Below are 19,283 nucleotides of genomic sequence, written 5' to 3' on the forward strand. Positions count from 1 at the left end.
TAAAGTTCTTGGGGAAAACTTATTTGTAAGGCATCTATTCAGGATAATGTTCTTGAGGATAAACTTAAATACAAGGCACCCATTCAGGATAATGTTCTTGAGGAGAAACTTAATTGCAAGGCACCCATTCAGGATAATGTTCTTGAGGAGAAACTTAATTACAAGGCACCCATTCAGGATAATGTTCTTGAGGAGAAACTTAATTGCAAGGCACCCATTCAGGATAATGTTCTTGAGGAGAAACTTAACCGCAAGGCACCCATTCAGGATAATGTTCTTGAGGAGAAACTTAACCGCAGGGCACCCATTCAGAATAATGTTCTTGAGGAGGCACATAATCACAAGGCACCCATTTAGGGTAATGTTCTTGAGAAGATACTTAATTGCAAGGCAACCATTCAGAATAAAGTTCTTGAGGAGAAACTTAATTGTAAGGCACCCACTCAGAATACCGTTCTTGAGGAGAAACTTAACCGCAAGGCACCCACTCAGGATAATGTTCCTGAGGAGAAACTTAACCGCAAGGCACCCATTCAGGATAATGTTCTTGAGGAGAAACTTAACCGCAAGGCACCCATTCAGGATAATGTTCCTGAGGAGAAACTTACCCGCAAGGCACCCATTCAGGATAATGTTCTTGAGGAGAAACTTAACCGCAAGGCACCCATTCAGGATAATGTTCTTGAGGAGAAACTTAACCGCAAGGCACCCATTCAGGATAATGTTCCTGAGGAGAAACTTCACCGCAAGGCACCCATTCAGGATATTGTGTTCTTGAGAAGAAACTTAATTGCAACACACCCATTCAGGATAATGTTCTTGAGGAGAAACTTAACCGCAAGGCACCCATTCAGGATAATGTTCTTGAGGAGAAACTTAATCGCAAGGCACCCATTCAGGATAATGTTCTTGAGGAGAAACTTAACCGCAAGGCACCCATTCAGGATAATGTTCTTGAGGAGAAACTTAACCGCAAGCCACCCATTCAGGATAATGTTCTTGAGGAGAAACTTAACCGCAAGGCACCCATTCAGGATAATGTTCCTGAGGAGAAACTTAACCGCAAGACACCCGTTCAGGATAATGTTCTTGAGGAGGCACATAATCACAAGGCACCCATTCAGGGTAATGTTCTTGAGAAGATACTTAATTGCAAAGCAACCATTCAGAATAAAGTTCTTGAGGAGAAACTTAATTGTAAGGCACCCATTCAGAATACCGTTCGAGGAGAAACTTAATTGCAAGGCACCCACTCAGAATAATGTTCTTAAGGAGAAACTTAGTCGCAAGGCACCTATTCAGGATAATGTTCTTGAGGAGAAACTTAAATCGCAAGGCACCCATTCAGGATAATTTTCTTGACGAGAAGCTTAATTGCAAGGCACCCATTCAAAATAATGTTCTTGTATCGAAACCTAATCACAAGGCACCCATTCAGGATAATGTTCTTGAGGAGAAACTTACTGGAAGCCACCCATTCAGGCTTATATTCTTGAGGTGAAACTTAATTGCAAGACACTCATTCTGAATAATTTTCTTGTGGAGAAACTTAGTCACAAGGCACCAAACCAGGATAATGTTCTTGAGTATCTTTATTGCAAGCCACCCATTCAAAATAATATTCTTGAGGAGTAACTTAATCACAAGGCACCCATTCAGGATGATGTTCTTGAGGAGAAAATGACAAATTTTTAACAGTAATTTGTATTTTTCCTAACATACAAACCCTCGGTCTTTACATATGGGAGTAACTTTCAGTCAGCTGGAAGTCTGGCCGTTAAACTTTTGCAAGGTGGTTATACTGACAGTTACCGGTGGTAGGGGCGGAGGTGCTGCCACCAAGTCGGTGTGCACTCAGTTCTATGCAGCTTACCTTTTGTCCCAGGTTAGAGAATGAGGGGTGGTAAGAGGTGGGCTCTTTATGTAAAGACCACAGGTTTGTACATTAGGAAAAATACAAATTACTCTACAAAATTTGTCATCTCCTACACAAAAACAAACCCTTGGTCTTTACATGTGGGAGACTTTGCATCTGGGTACTCTCTTCCTGGTCATGAAAGAGCAAGGGAAGGAGACTGTACCTCTGATCTATTGAACAATAGAGATGTGCAATTGTTAGACTTCTGGGCATTTTGAATTAAAGGAATGTAATATCCTTGATTCAAAAAGGTTTGGATGAACCCACAGTGTCAGGAGACTATAAAGCTAAGCATAACCAACTGGTTTGCTCATAGTCATTCTCTCTCTTCCCTTGCTAGAGAGAAGGAATGATTTGCATCTACTAATCCATATAGAGATGGATTATGGTAGGACACTTAATCATCAAGAACACCTGCATGCATGCCAGTACAACATGTAACAGTTCGTTCACTGTTCCTCTGTCCACTGGAAGAGGAAGGAGAAAGGGAGGAGGCCGGTCCCACACCTTAGGCGAGATGCAACCGACTAAGAGCTGGGTGAACTAAATGCCTTGTTGAGCATCCACCATAGGATCCAAGGAAAAGGACCTATGGGCAACATCCCAAGGTAAAAGGAGATGAATGTGATCTGCACGATTACATTCCATCCTAGTACTCGGCCGACAGGTTCTTCCTGAATGTGATGGGCAGACTGATGACCCTGGCCTCAAAAGATCTGGCCCAAAACAGACGTCCACTAGGAAGTTGCAGGGTACATTCGTTTGATCATCTCACTACTCAGAAAAGTAACAATTTGGACACCATTTTTTGGGCAACTTGAAGCCAAGGAATGAGTCGCTGGGATCGGGTTGAAAGTCTAGTTTTTACACAGGCAACATAAACATCATACTGTCATTGGTGCCACAGGACCATAAAAGGGGAATGATCCATCTCACTGATCACCTTCGAAACATGTAGAATGATGAAAGGTGTAAGCTTCCAGATGTAAATGGATACCAAAGATGTCCTACTTATTCAAGAGTGAGAGAAGGCAGATCAGAACAGTGCGCCAACTTCAGGAAGTCAAGAAAAGAAGGGACTATGATCAAGCTTCTTCAGAGGTTGAACAAATTTCTTGAAGTCAAGGTGCCAAGATCAGCTGTCCTTATCTCCTGACTTCCAGTGGACAGAGGAACATTGAATGAACAGTCACGTGCTGGACTGGTGTGCATGCAGGTGTTCTAGATGACTCAGTATTCTATCTATAATCTAGCTCTATTTGGATTGGAAGATGTAAATCCTTCCTTCTCTCTAGCAAGGGAAGAGAGGGACTGACTATGAGCAAGCCAGTTGGTTATTGTTAGCTTTATAGTCTCCCGACACTGTGGGTTCATCCAAACCTTTTTGAGTCATGGATTTTATATTCCTTTAATCAGAAATGCCAAAAGTCTGACAACTGAACATCTCTCTTGTTCAACAGATCAGAGGTACTGCCTCCTTCCTTTGCTCTTTCATGACCAGGAAGAGAGTACCCAGATGAACCGAACTGCCACTTAGTTCAGAGATTTACTCAGAATCCTCCCTCCAAAAGTAAGTCTCCAATAAGCAGAGAACGAGGGCTTGTATTTGTGTAGGTACAAATGACAAAATCTTTAAAAGTAATTTGTACTTTTCCTAACATGCAAACCTGACGTCTTTACATAATGGGCCCAACTCTTACCACCCTTCTTTCCCTTACCTGGAACAAAAGGTAAACTGCGTAAAATTGAGTGCACACTTGGCGGACAGTAGCTCCGCCCCTACCACTGGTAACTGTTACTATAACTACCTTGCAAAAGTTCAACGGTCGAACTTCCAGCTCGCTGAAAGTTACTCCCAATAAGGCACCTATTCAGAATAATGTTCTTGAAGAGAAACGTAATCGCAAGGCACCCGTTCAGAATAATCTTCTTGAGAAGAAACTTAATCACAAGGCATTCACAAGGCACCCAACAGGATAATGTTCCTGAGGAGAAACTCAATCACAAGGCACCCAATTAGGATAATGTTCTTGAGGAGAAACTTCATCACAAGGTACCCATTCAAAATAATTTTCTTGAAAAGACAGCTGATTGTGAATAAGCGATGCTGTGACACCTTTGGCATCAATAAATCCACTTTCAGCAAGAAGAAAAATGCTGAGTCTTTTGATTAAATGGAGAAATTACTTGGCATGTGGATGGAAGACTTAGATACAGAAGAATGCAGTATGCTTCTTAGCCTACTCACAATCCAGGGTATGGCAAGAAGTTTTTCTAAAACCCTTGTGGAGCATGTCAATGATCCTACATATACACAGCAGTTTGCAGCAAGTCAAGGATGATTGGTTCCAATATTTCAACTGTACAATGTTAAGTTAGGTGTATTAAAATGTAAGTTTGGCTTAAAAGATTTTCACCTTACAATACGCTTATCAACACATAACCCCAACCATAACTCAGAGACCATGTGTACCTTAATTACATGAGCCCAGTGAATTTATTACTGATGCTATATTGTTAAGGATAATGTTCTTGAAGAACTGCTGCAACGACAGGTGAGCTTTTGAGTATCTTATCCTCAGATAATCATTTTCAAGAGAATTCTATGCTCCTTGTTTTTCCACATTTCTTTTGAACAAAAATGACATTTTTATGATAAAAATGATGTTTCATTATACTTACCAAAACACTGTAAAAGCTTTTATCTCTTTAAAATCGACACGTCCGAGATATAAATTTTCAAACTTTGTTTGGAACGCTGATACAATTGGCGGGAGACCCAACCCCACCGGATGCCGGTGGGGGTAGCGTGGCAGGAGACATACCCATAAACCCAGGTCAGTTTCATTCTCGGTATACACAATTAGTGAAAACCTGAGATAACGTCTCCCCTGCGGGGAGGAGGAGGCCTTTACGTTACAGTGTTTTGGTAAGTATAATGAAACATCATTTTATCATAAAAATGTCATTTTCATTATAATGACTTACCAAATCACTGTAAAGCTGATTCCACATTTAAGGTGGAAGGGCAGGGGATGAGGTACCAGTTATTGAAAGGTTACACACACAAAAAAAAAAAAAAAAAGAAAAGGAACAAACTCTAACCATGGGTATCTTAAGGATCCATACCAACAAAAGGGCAGGAGTCACCTTACCTGGTAGATGGGCTTTTGCAGGGAGGTACTGCTGCTGGTTGAAGCTCCATTACCTGCAGAGGCCTTGGGCGTAAGCACTGCTAGCCACTCTGCTCCATAACAACCCAAGCAGTCAGGAAGTACACCGCTGACTGAGACAAGGGGTGACTTCCTTTGCTCTTGCCCTGAGCAATTGGAAAGCAAAAAGACTGAAAAAAACGGGTCTCACCGCCTAACCTAAAAATAGTTAAATACATCCCCCTTCCCTATACCCTCGGCAGCTCAACTAGAATGGAGGGTACTCCAGGTGAACTGAGCACCCCCGGCTTCCCATTAACTCAGCAACCATAAAACCACAGGGGGAAGGAAAGATAAGGAACCTACCCCCCTAGTGTGTTCCCCCTAAAACCAAGCCTGCTACCGATACGGGACCTAACGCAAACAGGTCCTGATACGCAACTTCAACCTCCCTAAGGTAGTGAGACGCAAACACCGCCGACCTCCAGAAGGTGCTCTGTGTGATCTGCGAAAGTGACTTATTATGACGAAAGGCCACTGAAGTTGCTATTGAGCGCACTTCGTGAATGTGAGACTTGACTAGGCGTGTGTCCTCTTCGTTGATGTGCCTGTGCGCCTCTAAGATGAGTTCCTTGACGAAGAAAGCCAGGGCATTCTTGGATAAAGGTCTGGTTGGATCTTTCACTGAACACCACAGGTTAGAGGAACGTCCTCTGATGCTGGCCGTTCTGGCCAAGTAAGTTTTGATAGCTCTAACGGGGCACAAAGAAGCCTCCAATTCTTGAGGGCCAGCCACTTCGGAGAGGTTCTGAATGGTAAAGGACCGAGGCCATGGGTTGGAAGGAGACTTGTTCTTGGCTAGAAAATTCAAGGTGAATGAGCAAACAGCATTACCTTGTGAAAAACCCACTTCCTTGTCAATGGCTTGTATTTCACTAACCCTCTTTGCCGTTGCTAAAGTAACCAGAAAAAGGGATTTCTTAGTGAGGTCTCTAAGAGAAAGACCTTCTAAAGGTTCGTACCTTGGAGACATTAACCACCTCAAAACTACATTTAAATTCCAGGCAAGGGCAGGTTTTGGGGCCTTAGCTGTGTCTAAGGACTTGAGGAGGTCTGACAAGTCTCAGTTATTTGATAGGTCTAACCCCCTATGGTAGAAGACGGAGGACAGCATAGCTCTGTAGCCCTTGATGGTTGATGGCATCAATTTTCTTGAATCCCTCAATTAAATGAAAAAATCGGCAAGTTGATATAGACGTCGAAGAAGAGGAGATACTATTTTTTCTACACCAGTTCCTGAAGACTGTCCACTTGGATTGGTATAATTTGCTCGAGGAGTCCCTTCTGCACCTCGCAATAGCCTCTGCAGCCTTTCTTGAAAAACCTCGCGCTCTGATGAGCTTCCTGACAGTCTGAAGCCTGTCAGAGCGAGAGTGGACAATCCCTGGTGGAACTTCATTAGGTGGGGTTGTCTGAGAAGCACTTCTTTTGAGGGAGAAGCCTCGGGAAGTCTATCAGGAGATCTAGCAGGTCCGGAAACCACTCCTTCCTTGGCCAGAACGGGGCAACGAGGATCAGCTCGACCTGCTGATGGAATTTCACTTTGTTTATCACTTGCCTGATGAGCCCGAAAGGAGGGAAGGCATAAGCAAACAGGTTCGTCCAGTCTAGGAGCATGGCGTCCACCAAGTGAGTCAGTGGGTCTGGAACTGGTGAGCAGAACACTGGGAGATGATGTTCTTGGAGGTAGCGAAGAGATCTATTATGGGAGTGCCCCACAGATTCCACAGATCTAGGCACACTTGCGGGTGCAGGGTCCACTCCGTAGGGAGAGTCTGGTTCCGAAGGCTGAGTTGGTCCGCCAGGATGTTCAGTTTTCCCTGCACAAACCGAGGGAACAGGGCCACCCAGTTGCTGTCCGCCCACAGAAGAAGGTCCCTCGCAGCTTTGAACAGGGCGAAGGAATGGGTACCTCCCTGTTTCCGGATGTAGTCTAGAGCCGTCGAGTTGTCGGCGTGAACAGCTACCGCTTGGCCTGAGACGTGGGTCGAAAATTCCTGGAGAGCAAGGTGAATGGCCAACAGTTCCTTGACATTGATGTGGAGCTTCTTCTGTTCGTCCGACCAAATTCCTGACGTCGGCTAGATGTGCTCCCCACCCAACATTGGACGGGTCTGAGAACATCTGCAGGGATGGTTGTCTTGGGAGGAGATCCAGACCCTCCGAAAGCCTTTCCGGCGACCTCCACCAGAAAAGATGCCCCTTGACGTCGGGGGAATGTTGAAGACCATGGAGTGTTTGGGTCCTTCTGTCCCAAGAGTCCCTGAGGAAAAACTGTAAGGGTCTCATGTGCAGACGGCCTAACCTTACAAATTGCTCCGCTGACGACAGAGTTCCCAGGAGAGCCATCCACTGACGGGCGGAGCAACTGTCCAGGAGAAGAAACTTCTCCACCGTCTGAAGGCAGGAGGAGACCCTTTTGGGAGACAGAAAAGCCCGAAAAAGCTAGACTGTCCAGAGTCATCCCCAAATAAAGAATCCTCTGTGAAGGAACTAAGCTCGACTTTTCCGTGTTTATCAGAATCCCTAAGTCCTGAGCTAACCTTAGGGTTCTGTGAAGGTCCTCCATGCAGCGGTCCCTTGATGAAGAACGGAGTAGCCAGTCGTCTAGGTACAAGGAGATCCGAACTCCTCCAGGTGGAGCCAATGACCTATCGGGGCGAGAATCCTGGTGAACACTTGCAGGGCTGTCGACAGGCCGAAGCAGAGGGCCCGGAACTGGTAAACTCTGTCCTTGAAAACAAAGCGAAGATACCTCCTGGAGTCCTGATGTACTGGAATGTGGAAGTAGGCATCTTCCATGTCGAGGGTCACCATCAATCCCCCGAGTTAGTGCCTGAAGAACTGAGCGGTTCGTTTCCATGGAGAACTTGGTTTCACTAAGTACATATTGAGAGCACTTACGTGAGAACTGGCCTCCAACCCCTGATGACTTGGGGACTACAAACAGGCGGTTGTAGAAACCTGGGGTTGACACGTCCTGCACTACTGATGACCGCTTTCCCTAAGAGAGACCGGACTTCTGTCTCTAGGGCTGAAAACTTGACTGAGCCTCTTGAGTATGCTGTCAAGGAAATGGGAGAATTGGAGAGAGAGGAGGTTGGGCGAACGGCAGACGGTAGCCTAGCTGGAGCACTTGCACCACCCACTGATCTGCACCTCTGTCTCTCCATTCCTCCCAAAAGAGGCTGAGTCTGGCCCCCACCGGCGCATAGAGGACAGGGATCCTACTTACTGGTATGACGACCTTGTGGCTTTGAGGAGAACTTGTGACCCCTGGAGTTGTAGCGGGACCTTGAGTAAGGTTTGGACCTGGAGTTACGAAACAGATGCCTGTTAAGAGGAGATACCATCTTGGTCAAAGGAGCGGGAGCAGGCCTCGGTCTGGTGGAAGACATAGACAGGATGTGTGACGACGCCCTCTTATCCATGGCTGACAGGACGTCTTTCACTACTGCTTCTGGGAAGAGGCCCTCCTTGTCAAAGGGTGCAAACATCAAAGCCGTTCTCTGCGAAGAAGTCACAGCCTTAGACAAGAACGAGCACCAAGTTTCCCTCTTCTTCAGAGTGGCCATGGCGAAGAGGGAGGAAATTTCGCCTGCCGCATCATGGATAGCGATATCGGTGCAGGAAAGGAACCCTGTGATTTTTTCCAAGACGTCTTCTGCAAGATTAGCCTGCTCCACCTGTTTGAAAACAGCTCCCATTGACCAATCGATAAAGCTGACAATCTCTAGGAGCTTGAAGAGGTTCCTGGAAAAATGTTCTACATCTAGGGCAGAAAAGAAGGTCTTGGCTGCCTCGAATGAAATGCGTCTTGAGGGGTCCACAAGGGAGCCGAAGTCCCCCTGTGCTGAAATTGCAGATCCCAGTGAAGGAGAAGCTCCTGTGCTGTAATAATTTTGCCTCCTTTTCGACAGCTTTGAAGGAGGGTGCAAACGACGACTTACCCGAGGACCTCTTAGCTTCCAACCACGCCTCTACCTCTTTAATGCTTTCTTGGAGGCGGTGGAGAGTACCAACTTGGGAAGTGAAGTGGCAGGACCTTGTTTTCCCAGACGCAACGTAGAAGTCGGAGAAGAGGGGCTGTCGGCTGAAAATGTTGCGGGTACGACTGCAGCAGAAAGCTGAGTAGAGAAGCGTAATGTGAAGAAGGCCCCATTCACCTGGGCCTTCCTCTTCACCAGAAAGAATCGGTTCCGTGCCCAGACTGTCCAGGAGTTGAGGAGGAACGACTTCTTTATCCTCGGGAATACCAAGGACTTTGCGGACTACCTTTTCTAGCTTCCCTTCCAACAGAATAGACTGCTGGGAGGGCGAGGATGTAGCCAAAGCGCAGACACTTCGTGTGTAGGAGGAGGAGGAGTAAGAGGGCCGGGCACTTGCGGCGGAACTTCCTGGAGAGGGCTAGGCCTCTTGACTGCACTAGGTGACCTGGGAGGAAGCGTCTGAAATGTATCTTCTTGATTGGATCCCCACGCTGAGCAACCAGGTATAGGGCTGGCTGTCCTTTTCTTGAAGAGTTTAGTAACCCTAGGGCAGGAATTATCCGAAGAATGCCTCTTTAAGGGCCGAGAGGTCTGATCCCACTTGCGATGACGAGGAGGGGGGGGATCCGAAGAGCTGGAATATGAAGAAACTGAAGATGAACTGCTGCTACTCTCACCTGAAGAGCTTAACCTTAGGTAGTGCTGCTTTGACTGCGACCGCCTTGATGAAGCTTCTGGGGACACCATCCTGCGATGTCGGCGATGGCGAGAAGATCGACGCCGTCGATGGATCACTTTCACGTTTCCCTGAAGCTTTTCGACGCTCGAAGGAGAGTCAAGCTTACTACTTCCGCCACCAGGACTAAGGCTTTCCTGTGCCTTAGAGGACGAGCCTGCTCGTGGGCAATAATTTCTGACCTTTTTGCCAGCGCCGGACTGTCTTCTAGCCTCAGAAGGCGAAAGGGACAGTTGCCTTTGCTCAAAAGATTCAGAAAAACGAGCAGACTTCGCCTGAAAACGCGATCGCGAACAACCACATTGTTATCACCAACACCAACACTGACGTCATCACCGACGCTAACGCCGGACTACGGTGCGAACGCACTAAACTTAAGACCGACTCCATGAAACCGTTCATTTGCACTTCCATTTGATTTTTGAAAAGAACGAATTCTGATTTATCAGCCTCGAGGCTGGGCTTGGCTTTAGGGAAAACATACTGGGAAGCTGGTGAAGAAGAGGGGGAATATGAGAGGGGAAAGAGAGCAGCGGTAGAGGAGGGGTAGGAGAGGAGGTAGGAACAGCCGGTAGAGGAGGTGACGCCAATGCCACCACCGAAGAAGATGATAGCCTAGCTTCCTTACGCAAAGGCTTTCCTATCCCTATCCCTAACCAGCTTTATCTGATGGGAACTGTATGTTTGCCAAAACTCCTGACTCCATACATTCACTGCATGTGTTCTCCTGGGAACACTCTTGACCCCTACATGCTGTACACAAAGAATGGCGATCGTATTTAAGTTTAACTAGTTTGGCGGAGCACAAATTCCCTGCGCAAACTCTGGATCCCGAGAAGCTTGAATCTGACATAGCTACGAATTTCCAGAGCTAGGCTAGCTAGATAAATAAACAGGCAATTGAGTACTTCACCAAGGAGAGACGCCACAACTAAGTGCAAGAAGACAAAGGAACCCATACAGTTTGAGGCAGGCGGCCGCGCGAGATGCGTTCCCAATACGCCCGAGAATGAAACTGACCTGGGTTTATGGGTATGTCTCCTGCCACGCTACCCCTACCGGCATCCGGTGGGATTGGGTCTCCCGCCAATTGTATCAGCGTTCCAAACAAAGTTTGAAAATTTATATCTCGGAAGTGTCGATTTTAAAGAGATAAAAGCTTTTACAGTGTTTTGGTAAGTCATTATAATGAAATTTATGTTTCACCACAAACTGACAACTATAATTTTAACTAAAAATAACACGCTAAATTTATACCAAATTGTTTGTGTAGTATCACTTGTTTCTTAAATTAACTTTTATTTCAATATTTTTCTTTTAAACATCAATGGCTTCTAAAAGAAGAAGTGTCTGGTTCCCTGAGAATTTAGTGTTTTACATCAGCGGTGTGCATACCATAATCACTCCACATTTACTAATGTCAGTGATACTGTACTCTAGGTTTTATGAATTATCTTGTACCTTAGTTTTGGGCTTAAGAACTCTCAAAAATAATTCCCATGTGGTTTTTATTCTGACTTAAAAAGAAGATCTCATAAGAATGCTCCACTTTCAGGTTGTAGGGGAAGCCTGTACTGTACATGACCTAAAAGTGAGTATGGTAGCATTTCCTGGAATTCCACAGTAGAACAAATATACTGTACCTTAAATTTGTTGTGAACACCTAAATCATCTAATCTTAAGAGCGCTTCTTCTGTTTGTGGAGTTGCTTGACCTAAACGTAATGATCCTACAGAGAGCTGAGGGCAAGCATATTCCAACAATTCACGTGATCCGGATCCTCTTCCCTTTTCTCCACCTGGTCTACCAAGACTTTCCTCCAGCACAGTTCCTTGACAACTATACAGCTGAAAATAAAAACTCAAACTCATTTCTTCAGATTGTCAACAATATATTTTTAAATAAAAAACACAGTCATGAGATTCAAAATACACTAACAACATCTGTACACACATCTCATTCATAATCATATTACCTCAGCAGTTCTAATGATAATACGATACTGATATGTTGGTAAACTATGAGCACTGTCTGTGACATCTTCAAGTTTTTCTTTCCTAATGCTAATAGCCACCGGACCCATGGCATCATCAACACCAAACCAGTTCTGATGTTCTGAAAGAAGGACATTTTACATTATTTTAACAACATATATAACCAAGCAAAGCAATTTGGCTCTAAGTATAAACAAATATCTTATATCTATCATTATTCTATATCTAAAGAAAACTGCTATAATAAAATTAAAAAGCTCATTTAATAAGCCTTGAGCTGTTGTAGAAATCAATGAAAGAACATGTTTTAAGCTGTTGTGTGCAAATATGTTTACTGGGCATTTAGTTACATTAATAACCTTGTAATTCTTCCAAAACATGAGCTTTCAACTACGTACCGTGTGCAACAAAGTAATTACGATAGTAACTTGCTCCTTGGTCCACAGCTTCTATTGTCAGAGGACATCTGATGTAAGGACACAGTGTTGATCTCCAATGAGACTGTCCAACTGGAGGCTCCAGTAGACCTATGGTTGATGCTGTTACAGGCCTATACAAAACTAGGGGATTTACAGAGCAACCAGGCTGAGAACCACAGCCCCAATCTCTGCTTAGGCTTACCACACGTTCTCCTTCACCACCTAGCTCGTTTCGAAAAAAGGGGCAGCTGAAAATACAAATTCAAGTTAAAAAAACAAACACTGGAATCCAACTTTATAACACTTCAAAAATCATATTCATTAAAAACCAAGCAAGTAGGTATTTGAGCTTGACACCTATCCGTTTCCCTTATTGAGGATACTGGTTGATACTCTTCAATGTTCTATCTCCTCTTTCATAGGTATGTACTGTATTCTCCAAAGATGTTTTTATAGGGAGGTGGCACTGTTTTACATAAATGTAGGGAGTCCTACTTTTATATATACATACCACACAGATACGTTACGTTCCCTTTGGCAACCTACAAAAAATCTGAAGTCCCTGGCATGTAGTTTCCAAATTAACCATAAAAAATTGGAAAAAACTTATGTTGTGTACACTCAGCCTTAGAATATATATTGTTAGAATAACCCTTTTAATATTGCTAGTAATATTTATTCATACTTCTCACTTTGCCCATGTTTCCTTTTGAAGAGTTACAGTCTAAGCCCAAGGAGTCAAGCCTTCTGCTAATCCTTGTTTTTCAAGTTTGAACTGGACAACAGATTTGTCAGGATCCAAAGTACCCTTCCATTATACTCCTCCTACACCTCACTAAAGTGCCATTCTAAATTTACCTTTATAATCTGTTGTCCGAAGATCTTCTATTTCAGATAATGCCTTATCCCTCAGATGCACTCAAACCGATGCCTAATGGTATCTGCACACCAGTGAACTCTCTCACCTGACATGCCCGAGGCACTGAAAGCCGGCATTTTGAGGAGGGCAAAAAAGGCCAGGACAGGGGTCAAGCGATAGTGACGCAGACAGAACACTATAGAGGGAGCATGCCACATGTGACTCCTCCAAAAGCCCTTTGTTCCGACTGGGAACCTCCTTATCCAAAGCCTCTTGAGTGTACAATTAGAAGTCCAATTGATAGAGGCTCTATTGGTGTTGAATCAAGCAATCTCCAATCAGCAGTTAAGGTAAAGTCTGGTTAGAAGGTTCTTCAGTTCCTTCTTTTGTTCTTATTCTTATTTCCGTTTCTCTCTTTTCAATGTACTAAGACCTGTTGATTCATTGTTAATGTAAATCATCAGTGTTAATCAGTAAATTGCCTGATCATAAACTGACATCATCCTCATTGAGTCTTCGGCAATCTCCCTTTGTGCAGTTAGATTTTGTTCTAATTTATCAAGTGTTAATGTGCCCTTTCCCATAGTTTACAGAAAGGCAGTAATTACCAATGTACCCTCCATCTGCTCCATTATGTCCACACAAAACAATCCAGCCTTCAAACGATTTAATTATTGATTGCATCATTGTTTTGGCACTCAAGTTATTGAATTCTTGTGTTAGTTTACACCATAAGTGCCAAGAGTCAGTGTGTATGGCTCTGTGTAATTTACTCTTCTGATTAAATGTAAATGCATGTAATTAATTAAGATCAGAATTTCTCTACTGAGTCCTTTCTCAAATTGAAATTTCACTTACAATAATTATTTTTGTCATATACATGTTGATCTTCAGTTAGGTGCAGCGACAACAAGGTAAGAGTAATAGATAAATCAACACATATAACAGTTGGCGGCCTATACCAGAGATCTTGCATTTTGCATCCTGCTTGTGCAACATTCCAGTAGAATAGCAATCATCCTTAGCTGTGCTAAGACTGGGATTTGCAAGATTGACATGAAGCAGTAAAGTAAATCTTTTTTAATTATAAGGGCACATAGTGGACAGAGGTTTACAGCATAAGTATCTATTTTCACATGCTGTCCATAAAGTTGTGACTAGGAACTTGTAAATCTTATCCAAAATTAAATCTTGCATGCACAAGTAAAACAGATAGGGTTCCAAGTATGTTTGTACCCAACTCAGTCATTCATTCTGCTAAGTAGAGTGTTGACAGTTGGTTAGAAGTCAGAGAATGTTGCTAAGATTTGTTAGCAGAGAGCATGGCTTAACTAATTAGGACTTAGCTATGAAGTGAATTAGTGACGTGACAGATCAAGAGAAAGTGCACAGTTCTCTCTATTCGTAGTGAAATTGTGCTGGTTTATGTAATTAGGAGTGATATCTGGCAACTACCCCATTACCATAGTAACATGGTTGGTGGTAGTAAAAAGCATCGTGCCTTTGTGCACTACCAATGTTCGCCCTCAGCCTAAGATCGACACACACACACACACAGTCGCTGTTCACCTTAGCTTTGCTTAAAAGATTTCCTATCATAAGTCGTGTAAGAATTCATAATTCCCAGTGTAATTTAACTTCTATGCATATGCCTGAATTATTCCATCAGAAAAAATACAGTATATGGATTTCATTTTTGTATCATAAATTACCGAGAACATGTGTGTTCATGTGTGTGACCACTCGCTCGATACTCAGCTGAGCTTCCCACACAATCCGCCAACACTTTCTCCTCTTGTGGATGTAAACATTGTCACGTGATCGGCAGCCATCTTAAATTCACTTGTTTATCACCACACTTGCAGTGGCCTTCAGCTGTCAACAGCTAGTCGGCCATTTCAGTGTCGCTGTCATTTGTTGACAACGCTGTCAAACTGTAATTCCATTAAATGCACGTTACTGTTTTACAAGTGATATCAAAGTTAGGGAATTATTTTCCAATTGTTTACAAAGTTTTACGTACTGAAATCCTAGTCACAGAGAATTAACATTTTGTGTTTGAGTGTCAGTAACTTTTGCATAAGCTCGTACATCTCTTCCTGTCAGCTGTCAGTCTGTCACGGCCTTCAGCCATCCTATGACCTTGACGGAAAATATTCATACATGCCCATGATCAACGTATAACGTTATACATTATACGTTATACAGTCATTTTAACTTTCCGGTCCAATGGATGTTATTCCCTTAAGTAACTGTAATTACTTTATAGTATTACTGGTAAAGCTTACACGGCATGGCAGTTCTGTAATACGAATCTACTATCTAAAGAATAAGACATAACTTTTAAATAAGAATATTGCCAGTCTAAACAATTGTATCTATGAACATTGTTACTGTTTACAACCTATTGCTTTACAACTTGCTTTGTGGAAAAGCATAACATTCAAGAAGGTAAGATAATTAAATACTAAAAGTTCACCTGCCCTCAAACTCCATGATACTCTTGCAAACCCATTTATGCTTACCTCACATTTACCTTACACTCACGTTTAATTGTACTCAATTCTCTTGAACAAGAACCATAAACTAGAACCATTCTCTTGCACAAATTACCATTCTTTGGAACAAAACAAACCCACTCTTTTTGAACAAATCTACTGTTCTCTGGAGCAAACCAGAACCAATCTCTTGAATAACCAACTGTTCTTCAAACCTCGCTTCTGCACTCAGCAAACGAGTGATTGTCGTGTGTATGTAACTTATCGCCTAACTTTATCCGTGATCTCACCGCACCTTTGAGTGCCGATCCAAGTCTGTTGCATTAGCGACTGGGGCCGTGTTATCACAGATCCGCACCTTAAGTGCAACCCACCAGCATATCCTTCACCTTCACTGCACTTTAGGGAACCCAACTGGACCCCTGAATGCCACTTACTTGCTCCAAGGAACACTCCCAGTGCCAACGCAGACGAATCCTTGGGGCGTTTGGAAGACAGTAAATCCTGGGTAGACTTCTTTTGGAGGTCTGAAGCAATTTCTCTCACAGTGTCCTGAAGGACGAGGTATTGTGGATCCAATGGCGGAAACAAAAGGGCCGATTTCTGGGTCTGAGAGACTCCTTTAGTGGTAAAGGAGCACCGAAGTTTTCTTTCTTTAAAACATCAAAAGCGAAAAGAGCAGTAAACTCAAGAGAGCCATTCCTAATGGCCTTGTCTGTGCAGGACAGGACTCATAGCCAGTCTAAGGCAATGTCTCCCACTAAGTCCTTGAAGTCTTCAATCTTCTTGGTCAGTGCTCCAACTGTCCAGTCCAAGAAACTAAAAACTTCGAACACCTTGAGGAAGTTCTTAACAGGTGGTCTAGTTCCGCCGACGAAAACATTATCTTCACCAACGGAAATGCAGAAGGTAGGGAAGAATCGATGAGGCCGGAGAAGTTCCCTTGATAGAAGGCAGCGACTTCCAAAGAAGGAGCTTCCCCGGTGACGTAGGACAGATATCTCCTGCGGACTAAGCGCGAGGGAGGGAAGGCGGACACTTCGTCTTGCTCCCTCTTAGCAGAAAGTCAATCCTCAATTTCTTTAAGCGCCTTCTTGGAAGACAAAGAAAGCACCATCTTGGGGAGCCTAGTTCTGTTGTCTGGATGACTCCTCATCAAAAAAGATGAGGCAGCTGGGACGAAAAAGGCAGGAAAGTTCACCAACAGATACTGAAGAACAACTGCATAGGCCTAAGGAGGAACAGGTTCTTGATCAAACTCCTCTTCTCCTGAGGAGACCAGAGACAGGGTTGTATCATGAGCAGTCTTGTAAACGGAGGGAGCTTTCTTCAGTAAGCTAATTATCTCAGCAAACTGTTTTTTGATGGGAGGTAATGATGGCTCGTCTTGATCTAGAGACAATAAGCAAAAATCGCTAATAACCAAATATCAGCGCTTTTCAGTTATCGGTGCCTCTGTTAGGTATAAATATTGGCGCCAATATGTGACTGCAGGAAGGCTGTGGGCTGAGACTAGCCTTCTCATACCACTTAACAGGAAGCGGAGAACGGAGACCAACATCATCTGCATGCCTCTTCAGTGGACGTGACAAATCTAGAAAGCATTTATGGCGGTTCCTGTCTGCGCCGGAATTGTCGGAACTAGACGATAACTGATGAACATCCAACTGGACACCTTTCCAGTGGCCCTGTCAATACCTGGGATTGTGCAACAGGCTCGGCTGAGGAGGCAACTACCCATGGACAAAGCCCACCGGCCCCCCTTGGACTTCTGGTATGTCTTCTCCCATGTTCGGGCTGGCCCGAAGGATTAGATTTATTTTACATGGCTAAGAAGCAATTGGTTACCTAGCAACGGGACCCACAGCAGCAGGACAAGTGACCTTCGTCGAGGAGAACTGCTGGGACAAGTAGCCACCTCCTCCACTTGCATAACACTGTCACTTGTCACTTTTTCTGCATACATTTTGTTCATTAACACTTGCAGTGATGCTCGTAACTCCACCACTGTATTACCTACGAGGTTAACTTTCTTGTCAAACCTAGCTTCGAGATTGGCAATGGTACAGTAAACGCCCCCGTATTCACGGTCTCACGATTCACGGATTTCTCTATGGAACATATGCAGTAAACCCCCGTATTCGTGGTCTCATGATTCGCGGATTTCTCTATGGAACATATATACACATTATTGGCTGAAAATCTGCCCATTCACGGTATTTTTCATAGAGAAATATTCACTAATTACTGTAATTTCATCTCATTTTCATGACTAAATGCACTTTTTGTGATAAAACTATTAAAATACTCAGGTAGTGCTCGAGTTACAATAGTTCACCCTATGATAATTTGATTTTGCAATGGGGTAAGCAATTAATACCGACACCACAATATCTTTATAAAATATTTTTAAATTTCCTGCGGGTGCAGGTAGCAGCGTACAATCGGGCAGCAAGAGAGACCAAATTACAACAGACCAGCTTCTTTTCCTCCATCTCTTTATCCCATCTTCTAGTTAAAAAAGTAAATGAGAATGAAAAAAGTATTGCTAGTAACGTTATACTCGTGTAAATGTGTACAACCAGACACAACTGAACAATAAAATGTTGTTTTGTTTATAGCCGAATCACATAACAACAGCCGTTTTGCTTGTATTTCAACCATTGTACAGTAGTACACAAATACCATAGTTATAGTACAAATGACGTTAAGTAGAATAGGACCGATATATTTTCACATTACAGTATACCCTTATTTGGTAAGGATAAAAAATTAGCAGGGAAACATACTGCTAAATTTAAGCTACATGTTGTAGCTGAAGCTGAGAAAACAATGTTCAAGTTGCTAACGACTACAGTAAAATCCTCGTATTCGCGGTCTCACTATTCGAGGACTCACGTATTCGCAGATTTCTCTGTGGAATGTATCTACCCATTATTTGCGGAATATTTACCCATTCGCAGTATTTTTCAATGAGAAATATTCACCAATTACTGTATTTTCATATAATTTTTATAACTAAATGCACTTTTTGTGATAAAACTATTGCACTAAAATACTCAGGTATAAGCATTTTTAGAGTTTTTTTTTGTGTTTAAACTATCAAAATAGGCAGTTCTAAGTGTTTTTAGAGGGGTTTTAAGTTTCGCAGATTTTAGCTATTCATGGGGGGTACGCATCCCCCCCGAATAGGGGAGGTTTACAGTATAAGTTATTGTGCATCAGCAACATGGATAAAACTCGACCATAATTAAAATTGGAGAGAAAGTATTTTAATAAAAAATACTGGGCATGAAAGAACACATATTACTTCTATTTTTACGCCGATAAACGATAAATATGTAAAGCTCATACAGGCAGTCCCCGTTTTACGATGGGTCTGGCTTACGACATTCCGAGGTTTCAACGCTTTTCAAATATATTCATCAGAAATTATTTCCCAGTTTATGACGCATGTTCCAGGGTTACGACGCCAATCCGACGGAAGAAATATGGCTCCAAAATGGTAGAATAATCAAAATTTGGAGGATTTTTGATGATAAAACTCAATAAAAATGCAGTTTAATCGTTTTTGCAGTTTACATCGTTTTCAATGCACCAAAAGCGTTAAAAGTATGGTTTTCTTTGGACTTTTCATGATTTTTGAAGATTTTTTGGT

General features: G+C 43.2%; 1 protein-coding gene across 5 annotated transcripts in view; it reads right to left on the reverse strand.

Annotated features, from left to right (window-relative positions):
* The window catches only part of LOC136837308 (signal-induced proliferation-associated 1-like protein 1), a 338,251-nt gene that overhangs the window by 232,719 nt on the left and 86,249 nt on the right, over window positions 1-19,283 (reverse strand). For all 5 annotated transcript variants that reach the window (XM_067102054.1, XM_067102052.1, XM_067102051.1 and 2 more), the window contains exons 3-5: window positions 12,248-12,516; window positions 11,831-11,970; window positions 11,499-11,702 (exon numbers count right to left, since the gene is read on the reverse strand). In XM_067102054.1, the coding sequence (XP_066958155.1) occupies window positions 11,499-11,702; window positions 11,831-11,970; window positions 12,248-12,516 (613 nt within the window). The remainder of the gene's footprint in view (window positions 1-11,498; window positions 11,703-11,830; window positions 11,971-12,247; window positions 12,517-19,283) is intronic.

This window comes from Macrobrachium rosenbergii, chromosome 58 (genome assembly GCF_040412425.1).
Source record: "Macrobrachium rosenbergii isolate ZJJX-2024 chromosome 58, ASM4041242v1, whole genome shotgun sequence".
Classification (NCBI taxonomy): Eukaryota; Metazoa; Arthropoda; class Malacostraca; order Decapoda; family Palaemonidae; genus Macrobrachium; species Macrobrachium rosenbergii.